Raw genomic sequence first — 26,305 nt, 5'->3', positions numbered from 1 at the left:
CTTTCAGCACTTGACAAACTCCCCGCCATCTATCGAACCACCCCCATCATGTCCATTCGCCCATATCACACCTCCCCCTCTCATTCCTCCTTCTCCTTCCTCCTCCCCAACCCCTCCCCACCGCCTCAGCAACCCCCTCCACCGTCGTCCCCCTTTCCCTCTTCCCAATCCTTTCCCCTCCCAACACCGTCCCCTTCGCCACAAGCTCATATACCTTCGCCGCAGCCTCGAAAATCCCCTCCCACTCTTCCCAATTTCCATTCTCCCTATGAGTCTTTCCAATCTCCTCCATCTCCCTAACCCACCTGCCCGCCTTGGGAGCCAGCCCAGTAACAGCTTGTTCCAGTTTCTTCCCCGCTGCCTCACCCTGGAGTTCATTGACCGACTCCAATAGTTCGGGTAGGACGCCCAACTGGTGAGCGGTGGTCACTGACTGGAGTGCCACGGCCGCGTAACCTTTCGATAAGGAGGCGAAGACCATTTTCAGGCCGCTTGCCTGGCCTAGTTCGGGGGAGATTTGTTTTTCCCCGAGGACCTCACCGAGGCCAGGGAAGATATCCGAGAGAGAAAACGGGCCGGAGGTGGGGATGATCGGTTTCGTCCAACTGCCATCGACAAAAGAGGGGGGGCCGCCGAGGATGGAGCCGTCGATGAATTTGACACCAGTGAAAAGGGAGGAGATGGACAGCAGGGTAGAAGGGGAGACAGCATTCAAATCAGCATAAACCAGCTCCGTCTCCTTCCTATCCCACGCTTTCACCACCCTCTCCGCGGTCGAGTAGGCTTCGGCAGGGGGGACAATGGACAGGATGAGGTCCGAGTGGTTGACTAGTAACTCGTCAGAGGGGAGGAGGACGGCGCCGGCGGAGAGCGCGCGGGATTTGGTGTCCTCGCTGGGAAGGTGTCAGTATGGACAGGACACGTAAAATGGGAAGGAACAGACCTCCTGTCGGAAACATTGGTCAACACAGCATAATTATGCGCCATCAGCAACCGCGCGACCCCGCTTCCCATGTCCCCCATGGAGATGACCCCTATTAGGCCGAGGTGCCTGCCCCGGAGGGCGTCAAAGTCGGGGAGGTCTGCCATTGGAGGATTCAGATACTTGAAATATGTTTTAGGCTTCCATAAAGTGAGGGTTTTAGGGAACTTGAGGGATGAAAATATTAGATGGTTGGTGAGTGAGGAGGGCTTTGTAAGTGACGGACGGGAAAGAATCAAACAACCCCGCGGTTGCGTGCTCACATTGCATCAGTTCTCAATGCTTAGTGCAAAAGGCAGCTACCACTCAAAACTCGGGCAAGAATGTGTCGTCTTGTCTACAAGTCTGCCTGTATATCTAGTCCAGTGAACTTTTGGACTGATCATAGTAAAACAAAGTTCGTCTAGTACACCTATATGTACTTCAAAAACCGTGCTGTTGAATGATAATAACTTGGCCTTTGAGAACATACATCCTGTACAGAACCGACCATGACTCTGGCAGTTTGAGCCGTATATAACACCACACCTCAGCAGCAACCCAAGACGCAAAACATCAACGCTTGATAAAGGAGTAGAGTTCCTATAGAATAACAGCAAAAAAAAAAAAAAAAAAGGCTGGCGCGTACCAACAAGCAGCGATATCCATACTTCGCTTTAGTTGCTTATGATTATAAAACCCCATCCCATGCTATCCCGTATACCAATCATTCCCCCGCTGACTGATCTACTCAATCATGTCAATGTCCCCGTCAGTCTGCTGCTGAGCCGCCGCACCATTCGCAGCAGGAGCCGCATCGTTCTGCTGAGCACCACCACCGCCAAAGTAATCCTCCATCTCGGCGTCCAACTCTTCTTGGGTCTTCTTTGGACGTCTCTCAGACTTCTCACCACCGCCACGCCCGCCGTCGTCACGTCTACCACCTCCACGCTCCCGACGGCCACCCCCGCCCTGTCTCCGGCCACCTCCACCTCCTTCACGACGTCTCGGGGGCATAGGGCTGCGCGAACGGCTGGCGCCAGGTCGGTATCTGTCGATGCCCTTGCGAGCGGCCTCCTCATCAGACTGGCGATGGGGCGAAAGCGAGCGGGATCTGCCGCTCGGGACCGTGATACGCTCGGCAAGCGGGCGAGGGTTGATCGCAGTATCAAATGGGTTGCGCCTTGGGCCCGTAGGCATCATGGTAAGGCGGATTGGCTGGCCGGCAGCGTTGGCACCGTCAAACTCCTTGATTGCCTGTGCAGCGTCGTGGGATGACTGGTACGTGACAAACGCTGTACCCTCTGAGCGGCCGGCGCGGTCATACTTCATCTCCAACTTGACGAGAGGGCCAATGCTGGAAAAGAGTCCCTGCATATGCTGGTGAGCTTGAATCCCCGAAACAGTCCACCAAAATGTTTTGACATACCTCCAACTCCTCTTGCGTCAACTCATAGTGGATATTATCCACACGGATCTTGCTGCCTCTCGAGTCGCTGAAACCCGGTTAGTTACCGTACATGAAAATAAAACACGCCATGGTATCCTGCCATACCCAGAGTACTCGTTCGAGTTTCGTCTTCTCGGAGCAGATCGGCGGCTCCCTACAAACAATTGTTAGCACGTCCCCCAAACCTCATCCTCGACCCAACATACCATGATCCTCATATCTGTCATGAACCCATTCGCTGCGGAATCCGTCAATTTTCCGGCCTGTGTCTTTAACCCGGGCCGATGGGTCGAAATATCTATACGTACGTGTCGAGGTTGCGAGGCGCTTCGTCTCTGAAAGACTGTTTCTCCCCCACAAGAAACGGGAGCTGTTAGCCGGCAAGTTTCAACCAATGCGTTACCTATTCCCCCGGTCGCGATTCCGATCCGATCCGAGGCCGCATCGAAGCGCACACAACACACATCAGGGAGTATCGTCTGTGTGGATTGAATGGCGGCGTCGAACAGTCTGAGAAGTGACCCGGAGGTGCGGTAAGAGAGAAAGGGAGGAGAGGGTTCATTCAACCTAGAGATAGCGGTCGCCCGACGAGCTTAAGCAAATGGTGTTTTTTGCGAGAAACTTGACAACAGACCGTACTCGAAGAAAAACGGGTAGAGAGAAGAAACAGTCGCAACGAGCGTACCTTTCTTACGCCATCCCTGGGATAATCCGACCGATTGTCGCTGTTGTTGTTGTTGTCGCGCCTACGGGGACGACCGTCCCGGGAATTGCTGCTGTTGCCGCCGCGGTTTCCCCGATTGCCTCCTCTGTTGTTCTGCAGTCTCGCGTCAGCATCTTCCTTCACGGCGCCACCTGTGATGCAGGATACCGGGGGGCGGTCAACAAGCAACCGGCGGTGGGGAGGGCTGTTGGACATACCTGCTTGCGGTCGGCAAGGATCTCGTCAAGGCTGCGGTCGAGAATACGTTCCATGCTGGGCAATTTGGCAGGGAGGGTAAAGATCGAAAATGGGAGGCGATCTAGGTGATGTTGGCAATGGTCGAGAGTTCGTTCAAAGTTGCGGTCGCAACACAGTGGGAGAATGGAACGCCAAGGCCTTTAGACGCAAGTGGGGCCGTTGTTGAGCCAAGATGGAACCGTCCTGTCCAGGACCCACTGTTGACCGCGGGGGTGTGCACGTACCGAGGGGCTGGGTTTATATTCACTTGACGACTAAATATATATTCACTTGACGCATATCAGACCCTGTTAAAGAAGGCAATGGATGGACATGTCTTGGAAACAGCTCCAGCAAGCTCACATCATCAGTCACCATAAATAGTCACAGATCGAACAGCCCTTCCTCGTCTCTTCTTCTTCTGGGTTCGGTCTACGTTGAATTTTTGGTAACATCCCTGGATACACATAACACCGTGAAACAAGCCAAAGACAACGCAGATAAAAGAAAACCAGCCTTCATTGATAGGCACTATCCGTCCTAAAGCACCTCGCACCATCCAAACAGATTACGGTGCAGATGCTCTCAGCCTATCCCTCCTATCAACGCTTTTATGGGTAACGGAAACCCACCCCCAAATGCCCAGGCCTTTGGCAAAAAAACTAAAATAAAAAAATTCCCGAGCGATAAAGCAGATTCCCTCCTCCCTACCTACCAGACGAACGCAATCACGCTGCTCTTCAGTGTATCTCAATGCCGATGCGCAGAACGTGACCAGGTATGCCGTAAGAACAGAGAAAAACGGTCCAGGAACGTCGTACAGATGTGTGCTGTTTAGATGAGGTCGGCCACGTTCATCGGCATCTCCTCAATCTGGGTGCTGTAGAACTGCTCAATCTCGCGCATCATGCGGACATCATCAGCAGTGACAAAGTTGATCGCAACACCCTTGCGACCGAAACGACCACCACGACCAATGCGATGAATGTAGTTCTCACGGTTGGCGGGGAGATCGTAGTTGATGACCAGGGAAACCTGCTGGACATCAATACCACGGGCCAAAAGGTCAGTGGCGATGAGGACACGAGAGGAGCCGGAGCGGAACTCCTTCATGATGAGGTCACGCTGGGCCTGGTCCATGTCACCGTGCATGGCCGAGACGGTGAAATCACGGGCAGTGAGCTTGTCGGTAAGCCAGTCGACCTTGCGGCGGGTGTTGCAGAAGATGACGGCCTGGGTGATGGTGACAGTCTCATACAAATCGGAGAGGGTATCGAGCTTCCACTCCTCCTTCTCGACGGCGATGTAGAACTGCTTGATACCTTCAAGGGTAAGCTCGTCCTTCTTGACCAAGATGCGGACGGGGTCGCGCATGAACTTGGTGGTGACCTCAAGGACGTCCTGGGGCATGGTGGCCGAGAGAAGGACGACCTGGGTGCTCTGGGGAAGGAGCTGGAAGATGTCGTAGATCTGCTCGGTGAAACCACGCTAGAAGGGGGTTAGCTTGGATTCGCACCCACAACCCACACCAGCCCACAGATATTACTTACAGACAACATCTCATCGGCCTCGTCGAGGACAAACATCTTCATGGAGTCCGTCTTAAGGAAACGACGCTGAATCATGTCGTGGACACGACCGGGGGTACCGACAACCACCTGGGGGCCCTCGCCAAGAGCCTTCATATCGTCTCGGACGCTGGTACCACCAATGCAGGCGTGGCACTCAATGTTCATGAAGTCGCCAATGGCGACAACGACCTTCTGAATCTGCTGGGCCAACTCACGGGTGGGGGCGAGAATGAGGGCCTGGCACTGCTTGAGGGAGGTGTCGATCTTCTGGAGGACCGAGATAGAGAAGGTGGCAGTCTTGCCAGTACCGGACTGAGCCTGGGCGATAACATCATGGCCTGATATCTTGTTAGGACATGTCGTGTGTATGCGACGGGGGTTAGAATAGTCTTACCCTTGATGACGGGCATGATAGCACGCTGCTGAATAGCAGAGGGGCGCTCGAAACCGTAGGCATAGATACCTTGGGAAATTGTCAGAAAATCTTTGATCTTATTGCCACCCTATTGGGTATCGTTATCGACCGATGGGGTGCTTACCGCGGAGCAGCTCCGACTTGAGGTTCATCTCATCGAAAGAGTCGACGGTCTCATCGTAGTTAGACTCGATCTGTCCTGTATGTTGCCATCACGGTCAGCGGCTGTGCTTGCTCGTTCCGTTTGCGCATCGAGCGCTTTGGGGGGCCGGTGGGTTGTGGGCGGGGTCGAAGGCAGAATGCGCACCGCACCGTGATGCCCAACGCTCTCGAGAGGTGCGCGGGCAGCGGCGATGCGACGCCATGCGATGTTCGTCAGAGGTGGAAGAAGCCAAACGTACCCTCGGGGACGTCCTCGAGACCCTTGTCAGCCATGATTGCGGTGTTGAGTTGGCAAAAATTTCCAGATCCAAGCGCTGCTTAGATCTAGAAATCAGAAAAAGATGGTGGGGTAGCGAGAAAAAAAATCCGCAGACGACTCGGAGAGTGTTGCGAAGTGCTTTTGAAGCTGGAGTCTCCTTATAAAAAGAAGATAGATTCGAGAGTCTCAGTTGGAACACTGAGAACAACTGAATCTAAATGGCCGTTTGGTATCTTGGTTGTGGATTGTTTAGAATTGGTGGTGGACGGAGAAGAGAGACCAGAGCAGGGTGGGAGGGAAGTGATAAAAATTCGATTTGGCGGAGAATTTATGAACGCCTCAGGCATCAACCCCTCCCACTTTTGCCAACTCTTAGTGGGGCAAAGAGGCCCCCCATTCACTTTAGCGTTCTGCTCATTGTTTCCAGGCTTTGGAGCAACCGTTCCTACGGCAGTGAGCCTCTGAAGGAATTGCAACCTCACCCACACCCGGCACCCAGTGGCTAGACCAGCACCTTTTTTTTTTTTTTTTTTTTTTTTTCCTGCGAGGAACTTTTTTTTTCTTCACTTGCCGGGGGCAACCCACATCCTCGCCCACCTTTACGGCCCAACCAGTCGGTACACGTCATACGCATATTTCTCACATACTATCATCCAGTCGGTTGACTCACTTTTAGGAGGCTCTGGGGTGCTGTCAAGAGCGAGCACTCCTTTTCTTCTATTTCCTTGGTTGCCCAAAGCCTGGCCTGGCCTGACTGACCGTTGAGGCTCCCGCCCCCCACACCTTACTTACCACCCCCTGACTCCTGAGAATCAGGCCGCCGCACGAACCATGATTCTGCCACACCACCAACGCCACAACAGGAGTATTGCTTTTGAGGAGGTTGCCAATGGGAGCCAACCTTTGACTCACCGTAGTGTGACTGGGAATGGTGACAAAGAGGTAGATTTGGAGGATTCTGCTGTTGACTCCTCGGCTGTGCCACTCCACCCGCTCGGTATCAAGCCGCTCGGAAACAAGTACTTCTCCAATGGGAATGATGCTCGGAAATACCTGGGCACTTTGCAGGGCCTCCCGGATGAGATGCTCATGCAGCTTCTTGAATATCTGGATACACGTACTTTGAGGCTTCTGGGCTACACATGCAAATTCCTCTTTGCTTGCTGCATGTCAGACGATGTCTGGAAGACAATCTTCTTGGAGTAAGTATTGTCCCTGTTTGTGGTTGATTTTTCACAAAGCATTCAGTTCAAAGGCAAGGGAGAGGCCGAGGATTATTTTTCTTTCTCTTTTCCCTGTGGTTGGAACCCTAATGGAGACCTTGTGACCTTTGTCTCGTTTGGGATGAATGGGCAAAGGGGGTTGTGCGAGTCAAAGGTCTAACGTTTTTCTCTCCAGGTCAGATTTGGGAAAACAGTCATCCTTTCCTTGGCTGGGGTCATGGAGATCTACCGTCTTAGGCCTCTCAACAGAGAAGCAGATTCAGATGGACTGCAGCAGTGTGTTTTCCGACGTGCTGCATCGCCCGTTCGTCTGCAGTCATATCTCGTTGCACAACTACACGACCAAGATCCCAGTAGGAAACGAGATTGACCGCATGGAGGATCTCTCTTACGAAGAGTTTGCTGACAAGTGGAGCAAGAAACCGTTCATCCTGACCAAGTGTATTCAATCCTGGCCTGTCAGTCAGACTTGGAGCATAGACAGTCTCTTGGCCCAGTGCCCAGATGTCGTTTTCAGGGCAGAGGCTGTGGACTGGACGTTCAGGACATATTGCGATTATATGCGCAACAGCCGAGATGAGAGCCCCCTCTACTTGTTCGACCGAAAGTTTGCCGAAAAGATGAAGCTCAAAATTGGCAAGGAGGAAGGTGCGGCATACTGGAAGCCTGACTGTTTTGGCTCAGATCTGTTCGAACTTCTTGGGGCCGAGCGTCCTGCCCATCGATGGCTAATCATTGGCCCCGAACGCAGCGGTTCAACATTTCACAAGGACCCCAATGCCACATCAGCCTGGAACGCGGTGATTCAGGGGGCAAAGTACTGGATCATGTTTCCTCCGTCAGCCTCGGTTCCTGGAGTCTACGTCTCCAAAGACAGTAGTGAGGTGACCAGCCCCCTCTCCATTGCTGAGTGGCTGCTTGAGTTTCACAGAGAAGCCCGACAACTTCCAGAATGCAGAGAAGGCATTTGCAGAGCGGGCGAAATTCTTCACGTTCCAAGCGGATGGTGGCATCTGGTGGTCAACCTGGAGGACGGAATTGCACTTACACAGAACTTTGTACCCAAGTCGCATCTTGCCAATGTCTTGTCATTCTTAAGTGACAAGGCTGACCAAGTGTCTGGGTTTGAAGACGATGTGTCAGACCCATACAACCTCTTTGTGAAGCGTTTGAGAGAGGAGTGCCCTGGACTGCTTGAGGAGGGACTCAGGCAACTAGCCGAGAAGCAGGCACAAAAGAAAAGACGATGGGATGCCGTGGTTGGCGACAGTGAAGCCGAGGATCAGCCACAGAAGAAAAGCACTGGGTTCAGTTTTGGATTCTGCTTTGGGGGCGATGATGATGAGGAAATTCCATGAATGCTGGCATTGTTGGATAGAAAGCCAAAAGTGTATAGAGCGTACTTACCTACATACCCACACTACCAACCTGTACACTGCCCCGGGTCTGAAGAAGCACCAGAGACTGCGAAGGGTCTCAAAATCACCACATAGAGGCACAAGAAGACACGAGTTGCAACCAGGCGGCTCACACATTGGGCCTCATCTCAGCACAAGTACACTTTTTGAAGGTGGCTGAGCTCAGCAAACGGTGCAGAAACGAGATTCTTCACCGAAACTTGACATATCACTACTGACACCGCAGTGGCCATTCCGAAGACCAGAGCTCCCAAACAGAGGCTCCTTTGTATGAAAATACCAGAAAAATGACAGGTCCAAAAGAAATACCAAGTGTCAAATTGATCAAGTGAGCACGTTGAAGTCGTGTTTCTTTGTCTTGGCCCTGTGCCAAACAGATGGCCCATCCCGGTGTGCTAAAGTCGGGCGGCGCTATGGTCCTAGCTTTGGCTGTCATTCATGCTGACCCTGGCACTGCCCGCACAGTGCCGCGAGCAAGCGGTGTTGGGGCTGCCGTCCCGCAGAATAGCTGAATTTGAAGATAGACTGCACAGTGTTTTGGCACTGTCCCCGTGGGGCCTCTCTTCCCCCAGCTCCGCAACAGCAGCACTGTGGACTGTGTGGACTGTGGTCGAACTGAACCCGACCGACACCTCCCAGGCCATCACCCATCTCAGCTGAACTCGCAGCCTGTCTGCCTGGCTTTTTCCTACCTCATCTGCTTTCCCTCCTTCTGTTTTCTTTTGGACTCTACTTTCCCAAGTGCTGCTCTACCCATGCCGCCTTGTTTGTTCTTGTCCGCCCCTCATTAGCAAGCCGCCGACCCCCGCGTTCCTGCCTCGCTGCCTCGATCGACTCCCGATTCCGACGACCCCCTTTCCACACCAAGGACCAACGGGTCCGACGATCTCCCAAAAGACAGTCCTGGCATGATAACAACATGCTGTTAGACAAGACTGGCTGCCCCGAAACCGACGTCCACCACCCCCATTATCGCATTACTATACTAGTTGACCCCTGAGGGCGGTTCAAGTTTGACACCTTGGCGCCGACGACAATCTCGAGCACGACGATCGGGTCTTTGACAGTTAGCGTGTACCAACACCTCAACTCAACCCACACTTTCGCTTTCCCAATACTGCTTTCGTCGTTACACCGTTTTCTCGAGCTCGCATTCATCCTGCGCGTTCCACACCGCCAGCAACACGTATACGGACGGCCTGCCTTCATACCAACATAATACTAGCACCCGGGAGCCTCTCGAAGTAATAAGACGGCGCGCGCGCAATCATGGTTTCTGACGAGACCTACGAGATCTGCCTCCCGATCCTTCAAGACCTTACCCTGGAAGATGAGGATAAGACCGACAAGCTCGAGGAGGTCTTGAGGGAAAAGACAACGCTGAGGGACCAGGCGCTAGAAAATGCAATATTAGACGCCCTCTGGCGATTTCGAGATGGAGGTGGGACGGCAACATCACCGCCGTCTATACGGCAGACCATCTTGCGGCGTCCTTCACCGGCCCCCTGGCGCGGCTCCGGAACCCCACTGTCGGGCTCACCGCGCTTGGGTGTTAGCCCCCTTGCCCCGCCAGGATTCATGCCGACCCCTTTCAGTCGGGCCAAGTCCGTAACGGCCTCCCCCTTCGGCTCGCCGAGGCCGTCTCCGAGGCTGGCCTTTGCCGCTCCCGTGCCTCACAGTCCAAGCTTGAATGCGTACCGTTTCAACGATGAGCCGCCCTCTCAGGAGGTTTTTGGCGACTACCAGTCTGACAATGTGGACTGGCTGGTGAGCGATGATGCCGCCAGTGTAACCTCGTCAATCGGCAACGCCAGTGGCCTGAACGTGGCGGCTCCCGAGTTCGTATCCACGCGCCAGGAGACAGATATGAGCCCGTACGACATGCTGCGCACGATCCTGGGACCTACCAAGACCGATGATGAGATTAGTGCTGCCCTTGCCATGCATGGCTACGATCTTGGTGCCACTATCCAGGCCATCATGGAGACACAAATGCAAGACAACCTCGCTCTGGCCGCCCAGGCCGAGGAGGCTCGAGTGACTATCGGGAGGTCACTGACTCCCGACAACCGACCGTCGACCCCAGGAGACCAGCAAAAGACGGGTGTCATTTGCAAGTTCTATCTGTCCACCGGAAGCTGTCTGCGCGCCGACTGCCGTTTTAGCCATGATTTGAGCAGTCACATTTGCAAGTAAGTCTCGAGAGTAGAGTTCGAAAATTGTCGGTCATGAAAAACTGACAACTTTAGGTACTGGGTGGCAGGCAACTGTCTCGCTGGGAGCACTTGTATCTTCTCGCACGACCCGGCACACCTGGCCAACAGGCTTCATATCGATGGGTCGGATACACCTCCTACCCAGCACGCCACGGTTAATCTGCAAGACTACAGCAGCTTCCCAGCGCTGCAGCCCGGCACTCCGGAGCAACTGCCTATCTTTGCGGCCGCTGGCAACTATCCGGCCCTCGGTGTTACGCCGCCCCCTGGGTTTAAAGGACACCATGGCTACGCTAACGACCGGCCGCGATCCCGCCCTGGAAGTCGCCATCAGCAAAAGGAGGCAACACAGCCTGTGCCCTCCCCAGATGATGCGGATGCTTTTCCTTCGCTTGGGGCTGCCCTTGCCAAACAGGGTAAGAAGCACCATGGCAAGAGGGGTGGGCACGGTCACGGTCACAAGGAGAACTTTCCTCCTAGCACACTTGCCGATATCGTCAAGATGTCGCCATCCCCTACGCCTTCGCAGCAGTCCCGAAAGATGGCCCGCAATGGTAGTTCGACCAGCATTCGCAACGGCGAGAACAGCGCGGCCGCCCAAGCCATCCCAAATCCCAAGCATATTCCGTGGCTCGAGACGGGCGAGAAAGCCAACAAGGCCTATCTCAAGGCACGCCAGGAGGCTATCAAGCATGGTGGCCTCCGCAACAAGTTTCTCCAAAGGTGATCGTGAATTGAAACCAATAGCAAGCGGTGAAGACTAACAAAGTTCACAGTGCTGCTCAAGCCTGGAATCGTAACGATGCCAGAGCCGCCAAGGCACTCAGTCTCCGGGGACAGAGCGAGAACGACCTGATGCGGAGAGCTCACCGCGAGGCAGCCGACCAGCTGTACAAGGAGCGCAACAAGGACCGGGCCAACTGCCCAGAAATCTACGTGGACCTGCACGGGCTGCACCCCGAGGAGGCGGTCGAGTATCTGGAGAAGGTGCTCATGGAGAACATTTCCGAGGTCAGACCAATCTACGCCATCACGGGCACCGGCCACCACAGCAAAAATGGTAAGGACAAGGTTGGCAAGGCGGTCCGGAGCTTTTTGAACGAGTGGCGGTATGCCTACCGGGAGTTTTCTGTGCCGGGCGACCGCAACAGCACGGGCGGCATCTTGGGCATTGACGCGCGGAGCTGGGACCGGAGTCTCTCCAAGGACGGGGCGACGCATGCGAAGAAGGATGACGGCGGTGGTGAGGGGGGGGGGAAGGAGGATGTGGATATTCTTTCGCAGGGTGTCGAGATTGGGGAGGGCAAGGTCAAGCTTCTTGTTAGGGACACGTCGGTTGCCAAGGAGCCACCCAAGGGGCCGGCGAGGAGGTGACGCCCTTTTTTCCGAGGAGGAGGAGGAAGGGGGGGGGGTTGCTGATACTAACTGGTTGGCTGGACGGGGTACAATAGAGCAAAAAACAGTTTATTAAACCTTTGTTTGTTCCAGTTGGGATGATGCGAAATGTAGAGGTTATACCTATGCAGAGACGGGGCCCGGGGATGTGGGTTGTGCCGTTGATGACGTCTTGTTGCCCTATCTACCTAAGTAGGTATGTCATGCAAGGCGCTCTGAGTGCGTCGGATTGCGCGGCTGGCAGGCTTTTGGGTGCTACCGAGGATGCAAGAGGTTGCGTTACGTCTTTGACATCCATCCCAACTTGTTAGTTCGGGACATCTTAATATTGTTCGCATCGCATTCTCATCTCTTTGGGGAAAGGGAGGTCTCGGATTCATTGATGCAGTCTGCCGTGGTGTGGTGCCCCTGAAACTACTGTTTTAGGTCTAGCCTTACGCCGTTTTAGGTTGTTCTTGGGGCTGGGCCTTCTGGAACTCGGCGGCGGGATGATCGGGGGGTCGGCTGGTGAGGCTGAGCCAGCTCGTTGCTGACTTTAATTCCAGTTGGGTCCAGATTTCGGGGGACCCTTTTTTTTCGCTATCTTATTTTGGAATTAGGTATCCCTTTTTTCTTTTCGACTTCCTTGGTCACAGGAGGCATTTCTGTTTTACTTTTACTTCAGAGAGAGAGAGAGAGATAGTTTTGTTGGAGTTATTGTGTAGGTGCAAACCCAATGGACTTGCAGAGGCAGTGACACGCTCAGCGACAAGACGATAAGTAGCAGGGCGGAGAGGGAACGAAAGCCGTGGATACCGCGGAGACCGAAGAGTGAACAAACGAACAAACGAACGTACCGAACGAAGAGGGATAACCTAGAAAGTGGAGGAGGGTACATATTCTTGGGCTTGGCTTGCGATAACAACGCACGAGAACTGGTGGAAATTGTTGCGACACTACATACATACACTTTGAACGAGACGTCTACTACCACGACATCTTCACCCAACGAACCGATCGGACAACACCGAGGCTTATAACAACGACGACCATGCCAGGCGAAGAATTTCCCCCCTTCGGCCCCCCATCAGGAGGAGGGGGACGCATCCCCTCCCCAACCAAAAACACCTTCAACCACCACCATCGCCTCTCCCTCTCAACCTCCTCCTCCCCCTCTCCATCACTAACCTCCGTCCCGAGAATCACCTCCAACCCAACCTCCCCCAATCTACAAAACGACCTCTGGCAGCAACAATCCCAATCCCGACCCCCTTCCACCTCCTTCTCGTCCTCCCGCCGACTGAGCACCACCCGCCGCCGATCTAACCCCTACTCCTCCAACCCCCTCCTCGACACCCCCCAGTCCTTCCTCCAAAAAGCAACAACAACAGCAATCACCCTCTCCCAATCCACCCTCCGCCTCTTCCTCTCCCTCCCCCGAACCCAACAACTCCTCGTCCTCTTAGCCCTCTCAGTCCTTTTCTCCCTAGGAATCCTCTTCCTAGTCTACTCCCACACAATCTTCACCTCCCTCGCCCCCTTAGCCGCATCCTGGAAACAATCCTGGCTTTTCCTCATCGTAATATTCCTCCTCACATGCCTAACCGGCTTCCCCCCCATAATAGGCTACAGCACCTGCGTCACGATCACCGGTTTTGTCTATGGCTTCCCCCACGGCTGGCCCATCGCCGCAACAGCAACGGTAGCCGGTTCGACTGCCGCTTTCGTCACCTCACGCGGCGTGTTAAAAGGCTATGTCCACAACCTGGTAGGAAAAGACAAACGATTCGTTGCGTTGGGGCAGGTGCTGAAAAAGGACGGGGTGGTGGTGCTGGCGATGATTAGGCTTTGTCCGTTGCCGTACTCGCTGTCGAATGGGTTTTTGGCTACGGTTGGGAGTATTAGTCCGGTTACTTTTGCTGGGGCTACTGCACTCACGACGTGAGTTTTTTTCTAGTTTTTTTTTTTTTTTTTTTTTTCCCTATCATTATGGTATGTGCTGACTGACGGGGAATTTTATAGACCGAAATTGCTAGTCCACATTTTTATCGGCAGTCGGCTTGCCTTGTTGGCCGAGTCGGGGGATAAAATGACGGGGTTTGACAAGTTTGTGAATTATGCTTCTATGGCGGTGGGGGCGGCGGTGGGCATGGGGGTTGCGTGGGCGGTTTATAAGAAGACGATGCAGAGGGCCGAGGAGCTTGCGGGAGAGGATCTGGAGGGGGGGTTGCTGCCAGAAGCTGGAGAAGAAGAGGAAAGGTTGGTCGATCCGGATGAGATGGATGCTGCGGCGGTTGATGTGCTGATGGATGATGATGATATTAGCTTGTGGGATAATGATAGTTCGGGGAGGACGGGACAGGAGCAAGGGTATAGGGATGATGTTTGGGAGGATGCGCCTGAGTTGCCGAGGGGGTTTAAGTGAAGGAGGAGGGGTATGTTCAAACAAACGAGGGGGCGGTGATCAAAGGGAAGGGGGCAACTTTGGTTGGGAGTTGAAGGGGAGAGGGTATTTACAAAGCAGGTGAATATATGGGTGTGTGTGGGATTACCTAACTGTGGTTGGATCTGGGTTGGCAAGCATTTGGCGGCGTTTTGGTTGGAGGTGTTGGATGTTGCAGATTTGATATTTTTACACTGGCAAGGCGTTGTTGGGGTTGTTTTCGGGAAATCACTTCATCAATTTACCAGGGGGATCACACAAAGGAGAAATCTAGATGGCCACATTGTGGAAACAGAAAAACAGAGACTGCGACCTCTCAATGAAGGCTTCGAAAGATGTGACATGCATTTCGATTATCTCTCCGAGGTCTGGAGAGAGCCTTGTACACGTACTCAAGCAAAGAGTTGTTTCTGTCTTTTACAGCAGGCAGGCCCATTGTTCCCGAGCATGTTTCCTACATGTCATGTCTACCTCAAATGCTAATGCTATAAACCAATTAACCTGCTCTCAATACCTTGTGATACTATCCTGATTCTTTGCCCCAACTCCTCGCTTGCCAAAACTTATGCATGCAAAAAGAAAAGAGATGCCCGCCCTATTGTTTCTGTTGCTGCCACTGTTGCATAAGCTGCATGGCCTGTTCCATCGGATACCCAATGAACACCGGCCCGTTGAAGTTATACACAATCTGCGGCGGCCGATCGGCGCCTTTGTCGCCCGATGTTGGGGCGGCAGGTTTGACAGACTTGGGGAGGTTGACAAACGGTGGCTGGGGCGGACTCGAAGGCAACTCCTGGTGGTACTTAAGCGGCAAGGAGGATGTGTTCAAATTATGGCCAGCGTTGAGATTCGGGTCTGCCGTCGGAGAATGCGGTTTCATTTGGGTTTTGAATCCCATCTTGGTATGGTCAAAGGGACACTTATTAGGTTCCGCTTTGACTTCTGGCGCAACTGCCGGGGCCTCTGTTCTCATCGGAGGGACGGGCGATGAGCTGCGGACAGGAGGTATATCTTGTGGTCGCAGGCCGTCTTGGATAGGCACAGGAATTCCCCAAGGTCTAGTCGGCGACTCGCCCACACGGACCTCGCGGAAGTTGCGGTCGAATCTATTCTCCCGATCCCCTTCCTCGTCATGAGGCGTCGGTGGCATATCGTTATCCTGGATGTCAGGATCGGCAGCAACAATCGTCTGGGCCCAGTCCTCTACTCTCTTATTCGACGAGGTGCTGCCCACCCCGGTCTTGTCGTTCCCGGCAGCAGGAGGTAACATGGGGCGGTGCAAGTGGCTCAAGTCTTCGACCATGCTCACGAGGTTACCATACTTGGCGTCGAGCTTTCTTATCTGCTCTTCGTTCCGCTGATACCTCCTGACACAGACCTCATGGCTTCGGGGAATCTCATGCTTGTGGGTCTCCACGTAGTGCGCAATTTCTTCAGGCGAGTGCTTGTCTAGGAAACGGATCGGACATTTGGAGGCAGCAGCGGCGGCCGTGGGACTGGGCACGGCATCTTCAAGCATGGCGGCGCATATGGGATCAGTTGACTTGTGAGGCGTGGGATCAGCACCGGCGCCGCCAGCAAGGTCCTGGGAGCCGTCGACCTGCTCAGCGTAGTGAACATGAGGTATGCCGTTTTGATTCAGCTTGGTCGAGAAGGGGCACGCTAGGGAGCCCTTTCTCCCATGAACGGTAAAGTCCTTTTCCAGGACCGTTGACGCAGCCGTCAACCCTTCCATTCCTAGCGACAGCGGAGTGTCTTGACCTGACCTGGCAAACTGGACTGCGTCGGTCATGGCGATAGCAAGCTGCTTTGCGGCTTTGCGTCCCTCTCTGATGAGCAGCGCGATTTGGTGCTGGTTGTTCCCGTCAAGTCCACGTTTTGGCAAAGGCACAGCTGACGTTGCCGTCGCGAGTAGATGTAAATCTGGTGGTATTTGGAGTTTTGCTAGAGTCTCAGACACGTCTGGTACTGCATACTTGTCGGCGAGATATTGAAACTGCTTCACGAGCTTGATGTTAGCAAACTGTGATCGACCGCAAGAAGATGACGAGGGTCGTAAAGTAAAAGAAAATGCCAGCGAAAATATCAGAGTGTGAATAGTGTCTCCATCTGCTGCTCGTTTAAAACAGCTCCAGATCTAGAGCTAATGAAATCATCATATGAGGCTGGGGAGGGGTGACATCGCAAAGTAGCGATGAGACGAGAAAAAAAAACAAAAAAACAGGAACGTACCTGTTCATGGGCGTAGCGCAGCTTGTGCTCCAAGATGGTTTTGCGATCAATCAGCGACTGAACTTCGTCTGCAAGGGCGGCGAAGGACTCGGTCAGAGTCTGGATGAGGATTGCGGCAGACATCCCATGGGTCATGAGGGGAGGTGCCGCATTTGTAAGCTCTTGCTTGGTATAACAGAGAAAGAAGAGCTTGGTGGAAAATGGTTGGTCTGGAAGAGGGAAAACAGTCGCGCCAGCTTTTTAAACCACCCCGCCGAGTCCACTTTTAGCGACCAGGCCCTGAATGTTTGGCCGATTCCGTAGCTGGGCGGGGCGACCGTTACCGTGGTGCAGGGATCTGGAGATCAGGTGTGGTCCCAGCTCCAATCTGCAGCGGAGCACGACCTCGATACTGATGGCGCCTGTGGTTGTACCTAGCTGGAAATCGATGTCTGTGGAGATCGTGGCTCTTGAAGAGGTACCCAAGGTAGATGGGAATTGGCGATGGGATGCGTTTTAGATCAGTTGTCGCAGCCTGTCGTGCCTCACATAGGGTTCTGTAGGTTAATACGAGCTTGTTCTCTCATCCCATTCGCCATGAGGCAGTCACAACCTAGGTGGAAGCCGATGGGTAGTTCAAGGTTATTATCCCCGCATCTGCAACTTTTTAACTACTTCCAACGGCCACTTCTTAAACAACAACATGCAAGATGGATTCTGTTTGGACTGCGCGTCTGGTCGGCAGCCGGTCACATATTCATCCCGGTAATGGCCCTTATTTCTATTTGTTACAAGTATTGAATCTTTGGCTAACCCATCACCAGGCGGTTTTCATGTGACTGAGCTGTTCTTCGAGGTCCCGTTGAACTATGCTCGCCCGGGAGACGGAACCATTCGGCTCTTTGCCCGCAGCATAAGCCGGCCAGAGACGACTATTCCAGGACTCTCCAAACCGGTGGATGAGCCCATGAAGCCGTATCTGGTCTACCTTGAAGGTGGCCCAGGCTTTGGTGGCCCTGAGCCCCGAAGCCATCCCGTTTCCAACCGTGCCTTGGACGCCGGATACACGGTGCTTTATGTCGACTACCGCGGAACCGGAATGAGCAACCCCATCCACACAGACCTCGTCCTCAAACAGGGGGACGTTAACCAACAGGTCGAGTACCTGAAGCTCTTCCGCGCCAACAGCATTGTGCGAGACCTCGAAGCGATCCGGCTTTGTCTGACCGAGTCCTGGAAGCCAGAGTATCAAACATGGTCCATTTTTGGGCAGTCATTCGGCGGCTTCGTCTGTCTGTCATACTTGTCCAAGTACCCCCAAGGCCTTAGAGAGGTTTTCATGACCGGCGGTCTGGCCCCTGTCAAGCGCCAACCTCTAGAAGTGTATTCCGCCCTCTACAGAAAGGTCATCCAGCGAAACGAAGCCTACTACAGCAAATATCCTGAAGACGAGGCGAACGTCGCCCGAGTCGCATCATACCTGACCACGAACGAAGCCGATATCCACCTTCCCGGAGGTGGTACTTTTACAGTCCACCGTCTCCTCGGTCTCGGCATGGCTTTTGGTGGCCACGGAGGTCTAGATACTGTACACAATCTAGTAGTCAAGCTCATTTCCGACCTGGATCAGTTCAACTACTTTACCACTCCGACACTGATGGCACTTGAGCGTGAGGTCCCTTTTGACAGCAACCCTGTCTACGCCATTCTACACGAGAGCATCTACTGCTCCAGGGGCGTAGCGTCCAACTGGGCGGCCCTGAATGCAGCTCGCAAGTTTGAAAACTTCTTCTTTTGGACGCAATCTGATCATAGCCAGTTGTCTCTGCCAGTGGATGGAATGGTCAGAGTTTACTTCTCGGGCGAGATGGTTTTCCCTCAATTCTTTGACACGTATCCCACCTTGAGGCCGCTCAAGCCCGCGGCGGAAGCGTTGGCGAGATATTCTCAGTGGGAGGAAGATCTGTACAATGAAGAGCAGCTGCGCCGTAACGAAGTACCTGTGTACGCCGTGAGCTTTATTGACGACATGTACGTTGACATCGGGGCAGCGAGGGAGACGGCCGCGTTGGTCAAGGGGATCAAGGTCCACGAGACGAACCAGCTTCATCACAATGCCATCCGGGCAAAAGGGGACGAGGTGCTAGGGATGCTGTTTAAGTTGCGGGATGATACCCTGGATTAGCGGGCAACTGACTGATGCAGAAGAGGCGTGAGATATGAATAAATACTTGAGCTGGCTCATCTACGAACTTCTCGAATAACGGTATGCTGTGTCTCCGAGTGACCACAACGACGAATGACATAACTCTCCGAGCTCGCTCCTGCCCTCTTGTCCCAGCATCAACCCTCGCTCCTTCCTCCACCACCCCTTCTCGCACCACCAGCCCTCGCTCCTTCCTTCCTTGTTTGTCCCCGCACCTTGCTCCTTCCCCAACAACGGTATGTATATCTCGTCCAACACATCTTCTTCAACAAGGAACAGCAGCTCACTCTGGCCAAATGGTCAAGTGGGAAGACTTGCTGGCTGAGGGCAAAGACCCCCCCTCCCCACCCAGTTGTCTCGACCCCGGAGAGCTTCCTTGTTCAAATCCTCGTAAAACCAAGTTTTTGGCGCCAGACACCACAACCAAATAAAGTGTGGATGCCGGCGATCTTTTTGGACTTTTACACCTTTTTGACCTGCCTAACTTACACGTCGATACTTTCTTTTGGCTATTCGGAATCTAGTCGTTGTAGTGGTTTGTTATGAGTAAATACCGGATGAAATTAGTGAAAGGAAGTTCACACAGCTCAGTCTATTCACTTTGCTTGACTCTTTACAATATCTCAACATGGTTCAGAGCGTTCTTTCAATTCCCATTACCGACACACCATAATAAGCATCCAATCTATATGGTATTTCCAAAACATGACAAAACTCCAATCCAATAACCCCCATCCCCATCATTATCACCCATTCCCCATCACCGGAACATTGACAAACCATAACCTCCCCTTCCCCTACCTCCTCCCAGGCCAGTTATGGTGCCCATACATAACCTGCCCCTGCACCTGTCCCCCTCCTCCATTCCACCCCCCATAACCCTGATGATTCCCCGGCGGCCCAGGCGGCGGCAGCGGATGATTGTGATGATGTCCCCCCCCACCATGGTGCCCCCCTCCCCCACCCCCATTCTGCACCATCCACCCCGTTCCCCCTCCGTTGACCCCCCCGCCATTCCTAACCCCATCCGCCCACACATCCCCAACCCTCTCCATCGAAGGCAACATCCTTCCCCCATCCGCCCCCATGACCATCCAACTTGTCCCCCCCAACCCCCCATCCTCCGTCCTGCTCGCCATCTCCTTCAGCAGCAAAGCGGCAATCTCGGGATTTTCAACCAAATACCTGTCCCCGTCCCCACCTTCAGTAGGAAGTTTCCAGCACTGGAGAAAGGCCACCCTGGCGAAAATCATCTTGAGGAGGGGGTCGTAAGAGGGGAGGTTGGTGTAAAGGGTCGAACACGAGTACAACAGCTCGAGGGAAGCGCAGTCTGGGCCGGCGGATTCAAGGAGATCGATGATGTGACGGGCCACACACCGTTTTAGAGGTTCGAGGAGGAATTTGGACGCGGAGATGTACACCGAGAGGGAGAGGTTGTAGGTCAACAGCCAGGTTTGGAGGTCGGCTGGGGTGGGGAGGCGAGGTTGGGGTTGGTGTTTGCTGAGGGGGGGGGGGGGGGTGGTGGTGGAGGGGGAGGAGGGGGATGGGGACCACGACGGTTGGCGTTGCGGCGGCGGTGGTGGGCTGGGTGGCCTGGTGGTGGTGGTGGCGGTGGTGGTGGTCGGCCTGGGCCGGGGACACCGTTCATGTTCATGAGAAGGACGTTGGGGTGGATGGCGCCTGGGGAGGATGAGGGGGGGGGCATACGGGGTGCTCGGCAGGACCAGCATGCGGGGCCGGTTTGGACGTTGCTGCAGGAGGGGCAGGGGCAGTTTGTGCGGTGGTGGCCGGGGTGTTTTTGACGGAGGCGTTCGTACTGGCGTTCGGCTCGGCGGATGCGGCGGTCGCGGCGGCGGCGGGAGATGGTGCTGACGTCTGATTCGAGGGAGGAGAGGGAGCGGTCCGAGTCTGAGTCGGCGCCGGTGTTGAGGTTGGCGGAAGTGGTGGCCGGGTGGGAGATTTCATGTTCGGGGTCTTTGCCTTTGGGTTGGTCGGCAACTGGCATCGTGTCAGGATGGCGGTAATTTTTCAGTTGAGAGAAGGGATAGGATATGACATTGATGACATACTCAACACGGCGGCTAGCGGCTTGATGGGGTCATATCGCCCTTCATAGAAGTATGACACCAGGAAGTGGAAGATGGCAGGGTCTTCCTCCGGGAGCTCGATAGACTGGGTCTCAGACTCCTTGAAAGGTCCGCACAGTGCCTTTTCAAAGTACTCATACTTGATCAGGATGTGCTTGTGCACCTGTGAGGTTTCATCAGCATCAAGAAGGACTCGAGTGGGAAGTATTGGGTGCTGATACTAACATAGAAGGTCTCTATGTGCGGCGATGAGCCAACTTTCAAGGGAATGATAGGTGAGCTATATCGACTATGCGCATTTGTGTTAGACTACTATCTGACATCACTCAGAACAGAAGAAAGCACCATGAGTGTGGGGGCGTATCATGTATGAAATTCTTACCCATCTGCCGTGGACATCCAGAGGTCTTCTTTCGGGTCCAATGTGTCCCGACGCAGACGAGGTTCGGGCACAGCGTTTAGGACAACAACATCAGGAACACTGGTGGATGGCTCTTTCATGACGTCCTCTAGGGTCCGAACTGATCCAGATCCAGATTCCGGCACCGATGCCGATGCCGACCGAGACCCCGGGCCGGAGCCCGATGTTAATTCTGCTCCGGTGACAGGCGAAGAGGAACTACCCTCGCCATTGCTAATCACACTGGGCCTTGCGACAGCGTTGGGGCTTCTGCTACCACTGCCGTTCCCACTTCCGCTGTGCTCTGCGGCTGCGTCTATGTTGGAGGCGCTAGCCGCCCCAGCCATGGTGCCTATTGCTATGTGATGGGGTCCGATCTGACGTGATGCGACGATATAAAGCACAGCACCTTTGCACACACACGGTATAGTCGGAGATGTTGGAGTAGCGGGCAGCAAAATCACCGGTCGACAGAAAACAACTGACTAGACAACGAAAAGGTAAGGTCAAGAAGGAGGTCCGATGTACGCAGAGACAAAGAGGACGGGGGCCGCCCTGATAAGAGCCGAAGAGAACGGGGAAGCAACCGAAAAGGCATCAGCTACCTGCTAGTGTGGCACACACTCAGCACTCAGGCAGCCACACCGGTTGCCTGTATGTACAAGTCATAGGGGAAGCGGCAAAATTGGCCATGCCAAAAGGTCTTTACACCCGATACGGGGCTATGGAAGGATGAGAGAGGGCAGACTGACGGGAAGCGGGAACCGGAAGACGGGTAGCTTGCTGCTTTCTGCCTCAGTCAAACACACACATATCCACGTACAAGCCGGCCGTGACCGCTCGGTCGACAGACAAAAAGGTGACTGGTCAGTTGACCTGAGGTGGTGTTGTAGGCGACAGACCGGACGGTGACACGCATCAACGTGCCCACTCGACCACTGACTGCTGTTGCGGATGCGGGGCAAAAACCACAGAACATGTTTGGCTGGCTGCATGTCGTGCAAGGGGAAGAATGGGCAGCCGAGAGGCCGACAACCAGCTGCATACGCCTTGCTGCTGCACGGCGCAAAGAGACGTGCAGAAGTATCCTTTCCACGAGATGAGAAAACAACAGTCCTTTGGTCCCTCGAGACGGTATTCTCTCCTTGGTGTCACTGATTGCCAGATCTCGAGCTGCCGCGATTTCTATGGTCAGCGAGTGAGACATAGGGGCGCCATACTCCATATTTGCCAGTCATTCGAGTCGAAGATGAGGCCTTGTGTTACCACGGCACATGTGAAATGTCTCTCGTTCGATTCCTTTTCTGTGTGGCACAGACAGCGACTGCGGGGTTTTTGCTGTTGTCGTTGTCAAGCCCCTAGGACCCTTCAGGACCAGCCTAGAACGAATTCAGTAGTCAGGGCATTTCAGATCCCGCTATATCTTGACATTTGAATTGTTGCAACAATGAGACTAGCGACCTTGAACTGGAGCTTTTGGGTCTCCGAGCTAACATCTCCAAAGACCATGTCCCAAGATGCCCATGTTGAGACAAATACCGGCGAAATGACACTTTAGACGTTGCGTTGTTATTGTTTCTTGAAGGGTAAGTTCCAAGCTTCATCCAATCTCATGAGAGGATACTGGTACATCAACTCTGTACGTAGCTATCAGCTTTCACGTTCATCATGATGAGAATGGAAAGTTTCTACTTACCCAAGACCCCAAAATGCTAGAAAAAGAATACGATCTGGGGGAAAGAGGGACTCCAGATGTTGATGCAAGCAAGTCATCCCCTGTCAAACAGCACAAATAACAAGAAAGTGCAGCAAAATTGTGGTTCAAACAACACAGCAAGATTTATTACTCATGATTTGATAGATACAAAAGCCTTTTTCCAAGGTCATGATGATTTCACCAGGGCCACTGTTGCCTGGCCTTGTTGAAGAAGTCACGCTCGACGTCGGTTTTTTCCAGCCGTTTGGGCGGAAAAAGATCCAGCAGGGGAAGGAGCCCCACCATTTTGAGGAGGCGGGTGGTTCCATCTCTAACCCCTGCTCTTGCCAAGAATTCGGGATCAAGTCCCTTGAACTTGGGAACGCCCTCCTCCCCAAAGAAAATTGGCGTCGAAGCCCCACTTGTCCTGTACCAGAAACCTCCGGCTGACCTCCCACCGACCTCCAGCTCCCACCTTTCGAGGACGGGAGATAGGAACAGCTGTCACAGAACTCGCAGCAGCCGGAGACGACACAACACAACGGCACCAAGTCGCTCAACAGGAAACAGCAGGGAGCTTGAATCGTCTGATCCTTTACTCTCACCAGCCTGGCACATAACCCTGGGACCCCATCGTCATCAAGCTCCGGACCATGCCCGACTCCTTTCCATCCCCACATCCGGCTTGGTTTCCTCAGCGCCGCAGGTGACACGGCAATCTTCACCTCATAACGTGACCGGCCGATCAAGCTGTCAACATCAAAAGCTACGATCTGGCCACCTGAAACACTTCCGAAGGTAACAGAAAACAATAAGCTCGAAAATGTGCTACTATCTCGCGCCCGTGGCCCCGAACATGGAGTTAGGGCACACAACAGCGAGGCGGCGGCTTCGAAAGCGCCAATGACGACCCAGGACACGCGCCAAGGTAGCACTCCTACGAGCAGGCGACACATTGATGCCCCAAGCCCAAACACTGAGCACTGCATTCTGGCGGTTGAAGCTTATGTCTGCACTGACCGCTGCTTCGTTCGTCTAGTGATATCCAGATCAAGGGATAAACCCTAATGAGACCGATGGCTGGCCGAAGCGGATAGGGTGGAAGGGGATACAAAATGGACTGCTAACTCCGTCCTTCGTACCCACCAAACAACGGAATCCCCTTTGTTGACTCCTGGCTTTTCCATGCCGAATCGACAAGGTTACTCACTAGGTGAATACAGGTAGCCAGTGCGCCCTTGCTGTCCCGATGTTGAAAAATTATAGTCCCAAGATCTCGAGTTGCTGGCTTTCCGGTATTTGACCTCCGCGATGATCGGCTGTCCGACCACGCAGGTCACCGCATCAACACAAGAAGAGGTCGAAGGCCAGACATCATTTGGGCTTCTCCACAGATGTGGCCCCGCTCCCTATCTGTCTGTCCCCTTTGCAGCCATGGCAAGGGCGGCAGAATATCATTCTGGGGGGCAGGTGATTTGATGTCGTGTTGAGAAGAGATCGACGGTCGGCAGGAGAGATATGGTGTCTATTTCGACAACACAAACTGTCGGATACATCAAACATTTTGCTTCACAGAAATAAGAGCAACAGATCAAGACCTAACAATGCCTTGGAAGGTGTTCTGTCATCATGCAACAGCGGGACATTTTGATCCTTTCCTTTGCAACCGCTCTCGGTTGTTAATTAGGATGGTAGCCCCCGGCAAGAAAGGAAGCCAAGATTGCTCCCCGTCGCCCGTTCGCCACTAGCAGGACAGTGCGTGATGGTTCGGGGTCGCACTGGGGGCTGGCCGAGGAAAGCCTCATTCCTCAAATCCCGACCACTCATCTCATCTCTCTCCGTTGACGTTCGACAAGACCACCATTACCAGCTGTGTACGAGGACGCGCTTTACGTCTGTGCTGACTGACCACTGTAGAAACAATTCTTGATCTACCATCTCTCTCTACCTTTGGGCTGCTGACACAATATTCCCGCCGACACCAGACCGGACGCCACAGCCTCCTGATGTCAGCCAGGGGGCCTGCGCTGTCATATTGGGACCTGGGGGAGAGTAAGACCTCGCAAGCTGTATGACACACGTAACCTAGGCTTGTGCGCTACTCTATCCTCGTGCGCCCGTGACGAAGCCCGGGAAACCTGTCGTGATACCTCAGACCTGGGGGCGTCTGCAGGGAACACCATCTGGGACCGGACGGCGGCGGCAGTGCCAACAGTAAGGCTCATCAGCCAGGCTCATCAGCCAGGCTAAAGGATATGCTAACAAGATAGAGAGGGTTTTGATAAGGGAGCGGTCAAAGGCACATGGCAGCCTTCTGGTGGGTGACTCTGATATTATTATGCTGTGATATAGGACTGCCCCCACTCCCCGAACGGTTTGAACGGATTTTGGACAGCTGCAACCGCCAAGATGAGAGCCACCCCCCCTTCCCAAGTTTGATCTCTGAAACAGCAAGAAAATTCGCACAGCCGATGTTTCTATGATCCCATGTTGTTGATGATGAAGCTGTTTGGGCTGAGCTCCACGAGACAAGACGATTGCAATTCGGCATGCACATGGCAGGAAGTTTGAATTGTGGGGCAACGGGGTTTCCAACGAACGATCCTGGGCTGGGCTCAAATCTCGCCCATTCGGGAAATCGGTATTGGTGTCGACATCAGATGGTTTGGCGATTCGCGATCTGTCTCTGCACAAAATCGTGTCAAGCTGTTGGGCCGAAAATGCTGCTGTGTTCTCGACTCTTTTCAGTTGCTTTTCAGCCCTCCAACCCCACCAGCGAGACCTCGAGGGCGGTCGCGAGGTTTTGTATGACGGTGATGAGAGGAGGTCTGGAGAAGCGTTTTTTGTTTGCGGACCGGGCGGAGCGGAGGTGGGTTGATGAACGCCAAGATGTCGGGGATGTCGACATCATTCGCCGATCATCAAGCAAGATGCCCAAAACGTACGTGCATCCATCGATTCATTTCACAGTGCAAACAAAGACACCGCAGGTTTTTATTCCACCGATATCATCTTCAGATGGCCACAGGTGAGGACAGAGACAAGCTATCGCTAGCAAGGTGAGGTTGTTGCAGAATGTAACCGTTGGCTGGCGTGGACAGGGGTTCGACCATGAGAAGAGGCGGTGCGCGTGCTTCAACAGATGGAACGGCCGTGACCATGATACGGAAAGGATTCGGATTTGCTCAGGACCACCGTCTCCAGCTGATATTTCAAGGCATCAGGGGCGCACAGGGACAGCTCAACCAAAGCATCCGATCGGTCGCAGCCTTA

At 53.8% G+C, this 26,305-nt stretch overlaps 10 protein-coding genes across 10 annotated transcripts; 5 read left to right on the top strand and 5 right to left on the bottom strand.

Annotated features, from left to right (window-relative positions):
* Window positions 1-46: 46 nt before the first annotated feature.
* On the bottom strand, window positions 47-1,089 carry QC764_110460 (uncharacterized protein; the record flags this gene model as incomplete). The annotated part of the gene is made up of 2 exons (XM_062942315.1): window positions 47-893; window positions 944-1,089. The coding sequence occupies 2 exons, from the start codon at window positions 1,087-1,089 to the stop codon at window positions 47-49; spliced, it is 993 nt and encodes a 330-aa protein (XP_062805250.1).
* A 619-nt stretch (window positions 1,090-1,708) lies between these two features.
* On the bottom strand, window positions 1,709-3,534 carry QC764_110450 (uncharacterized protein; the record flags this gene model as incomplete). Its single annotated transcript, XM_062942314.1, is given in 7 exon segments — window positions 1,709-2,332; window positions 2,391-2,457; window positions 2,517-2,565; window positions 2,618-2,709; window positions 2,720-2,754; window positions 3,097-3,228; window positions 3,333-3,534. The coding sequence occupies 7 exon segments, from the start codon at window positions 3,384-3,386 to the stop codon at window positions 1,709-1,711; spliced, it is 1,053 nt and encodes a 350-aa protein (XP_062805249.1). The 5' UTR covers window positions 3,387-3,534.
* Window positions 3,535-3,690: 156 nt separating this feature from the next.
* Window positions 3,691-6,228, bottom strand: TIF1 (translation initiation factor eIF4A). The gene is made up of 5 exons (XM_062942313.1): window positions 5,739-6,228; window positions 5,462-5,536; window positions 5,317-5,385; window positions 4,902-5,260; window positions 3,691-4,839 (listed from the first exon to the last, which is right to left on the bottom strand). The coding sequence occupies exons 1-5, from the start codon at window positions 5,770-5,772 to the stop codon at window positions 4,186-4,188; spliced, it is 1,191 nt and encodes a 396-aa protein (XP_062805248.1). The 5' UTR covers window positions 5,773-6,228; the 3' UTR covers window positions 3,691-4,185.
* An 82-nt stretch (window positions 6,229-6,310) lies between these two features.
* On the top strand, window positions 6,311-8,339 carry QC764_110430 (uncharacterized protein; the record flags this gene model as incomplete). The annotated part of the gene is made up of 2 exons (XM_062942312.1): window positions 6,311-6,960; window positions 7,157-8,339. Exons 1-2 carry the CDS (start codon window positions 6,590-6,592, stop codon window positions 8,337-8,339), a joined length of 1,554 nt encoding a protein of 517 aa, XP_062805247.1. The 5' UTR covers window positions 6,311-6,589.
* A 1,329-nt stretch (window positions 8,340-9,668) lies between these two features.
* Window positions 9,669-11,989, top strand: QC764_110420 (uncharacterized protein; the record flags this gene model as incomplete). The annotated part of the gene is made up of 3 exons (XM_062942311.1): window positions 9,669-10,591; window positions 10,649-11,338; window positions 11,392-11,989. 3 exons carry the CDS (start codon window positions 9,669-9,671, stop codon window positions 11,987-11,989), a joined length of 2,211 nt encoding a protein of 736 aa, XP_062805246.1.
* A 1,051-nt stretch (window positions 11,990-13,040) lies between these two features.
* On the top strand, window positions 13,041-14,467 carry TVP38_1 (Tlg2-vesicle protein; the record flags this gene model as incomplete). Its single annotated transcript, XM_062942310.1, has 2 exons — window positions 13,041-13,930; window positions 14,012-14,467. 2 exons carry the CDS (start codon window positions 13,041-13,043, stop codon window positions 14,412-14,414), a joined length of 1,293 nt encoding a protein of 430 aa, XP_062805245.1. The 3' UTR covers window positions 14,415-14,467.
* Window positions 14,468-14,699: 232 nt separating this feature from the next.
* On the bottom strand, window positions 14,700-17,168 carry QC764_110400 (uncharacterized protein). The gene is made up of 2 exons (XM_062942309.1): window positions 16,665-17,168; window positions 14,700-16,431 (listed from the first exon to the last, which is right to left on the bottom strand). Exons 1-2 carry the CDS (start codon window positions 16,797-16,799, stop codon window positions 15,028-15,030), a joined length of 1,539 nt encoding a protein of 512 aa, XP_062805244.1. The 5' UTR covers window positions 16,800-17,168; the 3' UTR covers window positions 14,700-15,027.
* QC764_110390 (uncharacterized protein) lies at window positions 17,034-18,828 on the top strand (the record flags this gene model as incomplete). Its single annotated transcript, XM_062942308.1, has 2 exons — window positions 17,034-17,408; window positions 17,468-18,828. The coding sequence occupies exons 1-2, from the start codon at window positions 17,354-17,356 to the stop codon at window positions 18,826-18,828; spliced, it is 1,416 nt and encodes a 471-aa protein (XP_062805243.1). The 5' UTR covers window positions 17,034-17,353.
* An 83-nt stretch (window positions 18,829-18,911) lies between these two features.
* On the top strand, window positions 18,912-19,243 carry QC764_0012390 (uncharacterized protein; the record flags this gene model as incomplete). Its single annotated transcript, XM_062939903.1, has 2 exons — window positions 18,912-19,085; window positions 19,202-19,243. The coding sequence occupies 2 exons, from the start codon at window positions 18,912-18,914 to the stop codon at window positions 19,241-19,243; spliced, it is 216 nt and encodes a 71-aa protein (XP_062805242.1).
* Window positions 19,244-20,290: 1,047 nt separating this feature from the next.
* On the bottom strand, window positions 20,291-23,370 carry QC764_110380 (uncharacterized protein; the record flags this gene model as incomplete). The annotated part of the gene is made up of 5 exons (XM_062942307.1): window positions 23,033-23,370; window positions 21,319-22,973; window positions 21,162-21,225; window positions 20,919-21,099; window positions 20,291-20,847 (listed from the first exon to the last, which is right to left on the bottom strand). Exons 2-5 carry the CDS (start codon window positions 21,681-21,683, stop codon window positions 20,291-20,293), a joined length of 1,167 nt encoding a protein of 388 aa, XP_062805241.1. The 5' UTR covers window positions 21,684-22,973; window positions 23,033-23,370.
* Window positions 23,371-26,305: the final 2,935 nt, after the last annotated feature.

Source organism: Podospora pseudoanserina, chromosome 1, assembly GCF_035222485.1.
Source record: "Podospora pseudoanserina strain CBS 124.78 chromosome 1, whole genome shotgun sequence".
Lineage (NCBI taxonomy): Eukaryota > Fungi > Ascomycota > Sordariomycetes > Sordariales > Podosporaceae > Podospora > Podospora pseudoanserina.
The sequence above is the reverse complement of the archived record's forward strand: the minus strand, read 5'-3'. Positions and strand labels throughout refer to the sequence as shown.

Bases quoted from the DNA above. Each gene is read 5' to 3' on its own strand.
- TIF1 (XM_062942313.1), bottom strand. From the start codon at position 5,772: ATGGCTGACAAGGGTCTCGAGGACGTCCCCGAGG. The intron at 5,537-5,738 runs GTACGTTTGGCT...GGCAACATACAG, and splicing joins TCTCGAGGACGTCCCCGAGG to GACAGATCGAGTCTAACTAC. The intron at 5,261-5,316 runs GTAAGACTATTC...ACAAGATATCAG, and splicing joins TATCATGCCCGTCATCAAGG to GCCATGATGTTATCGCCCAG.
- QC764_110400 (XM_062942309.1), bottom strand. From the start codon at position 16,799: ATGACCCATGGGATGTCTGCCGCAATCCTCATCCAGACTCTGACCGAG. The intron at 16,432-16,664 runs GTACGTTCCTGT...AAGCTCGTGAAG, and splicing joins TGCGCTACGCCCATGAACAG to CAGTTTCAATATCTCGCCGA.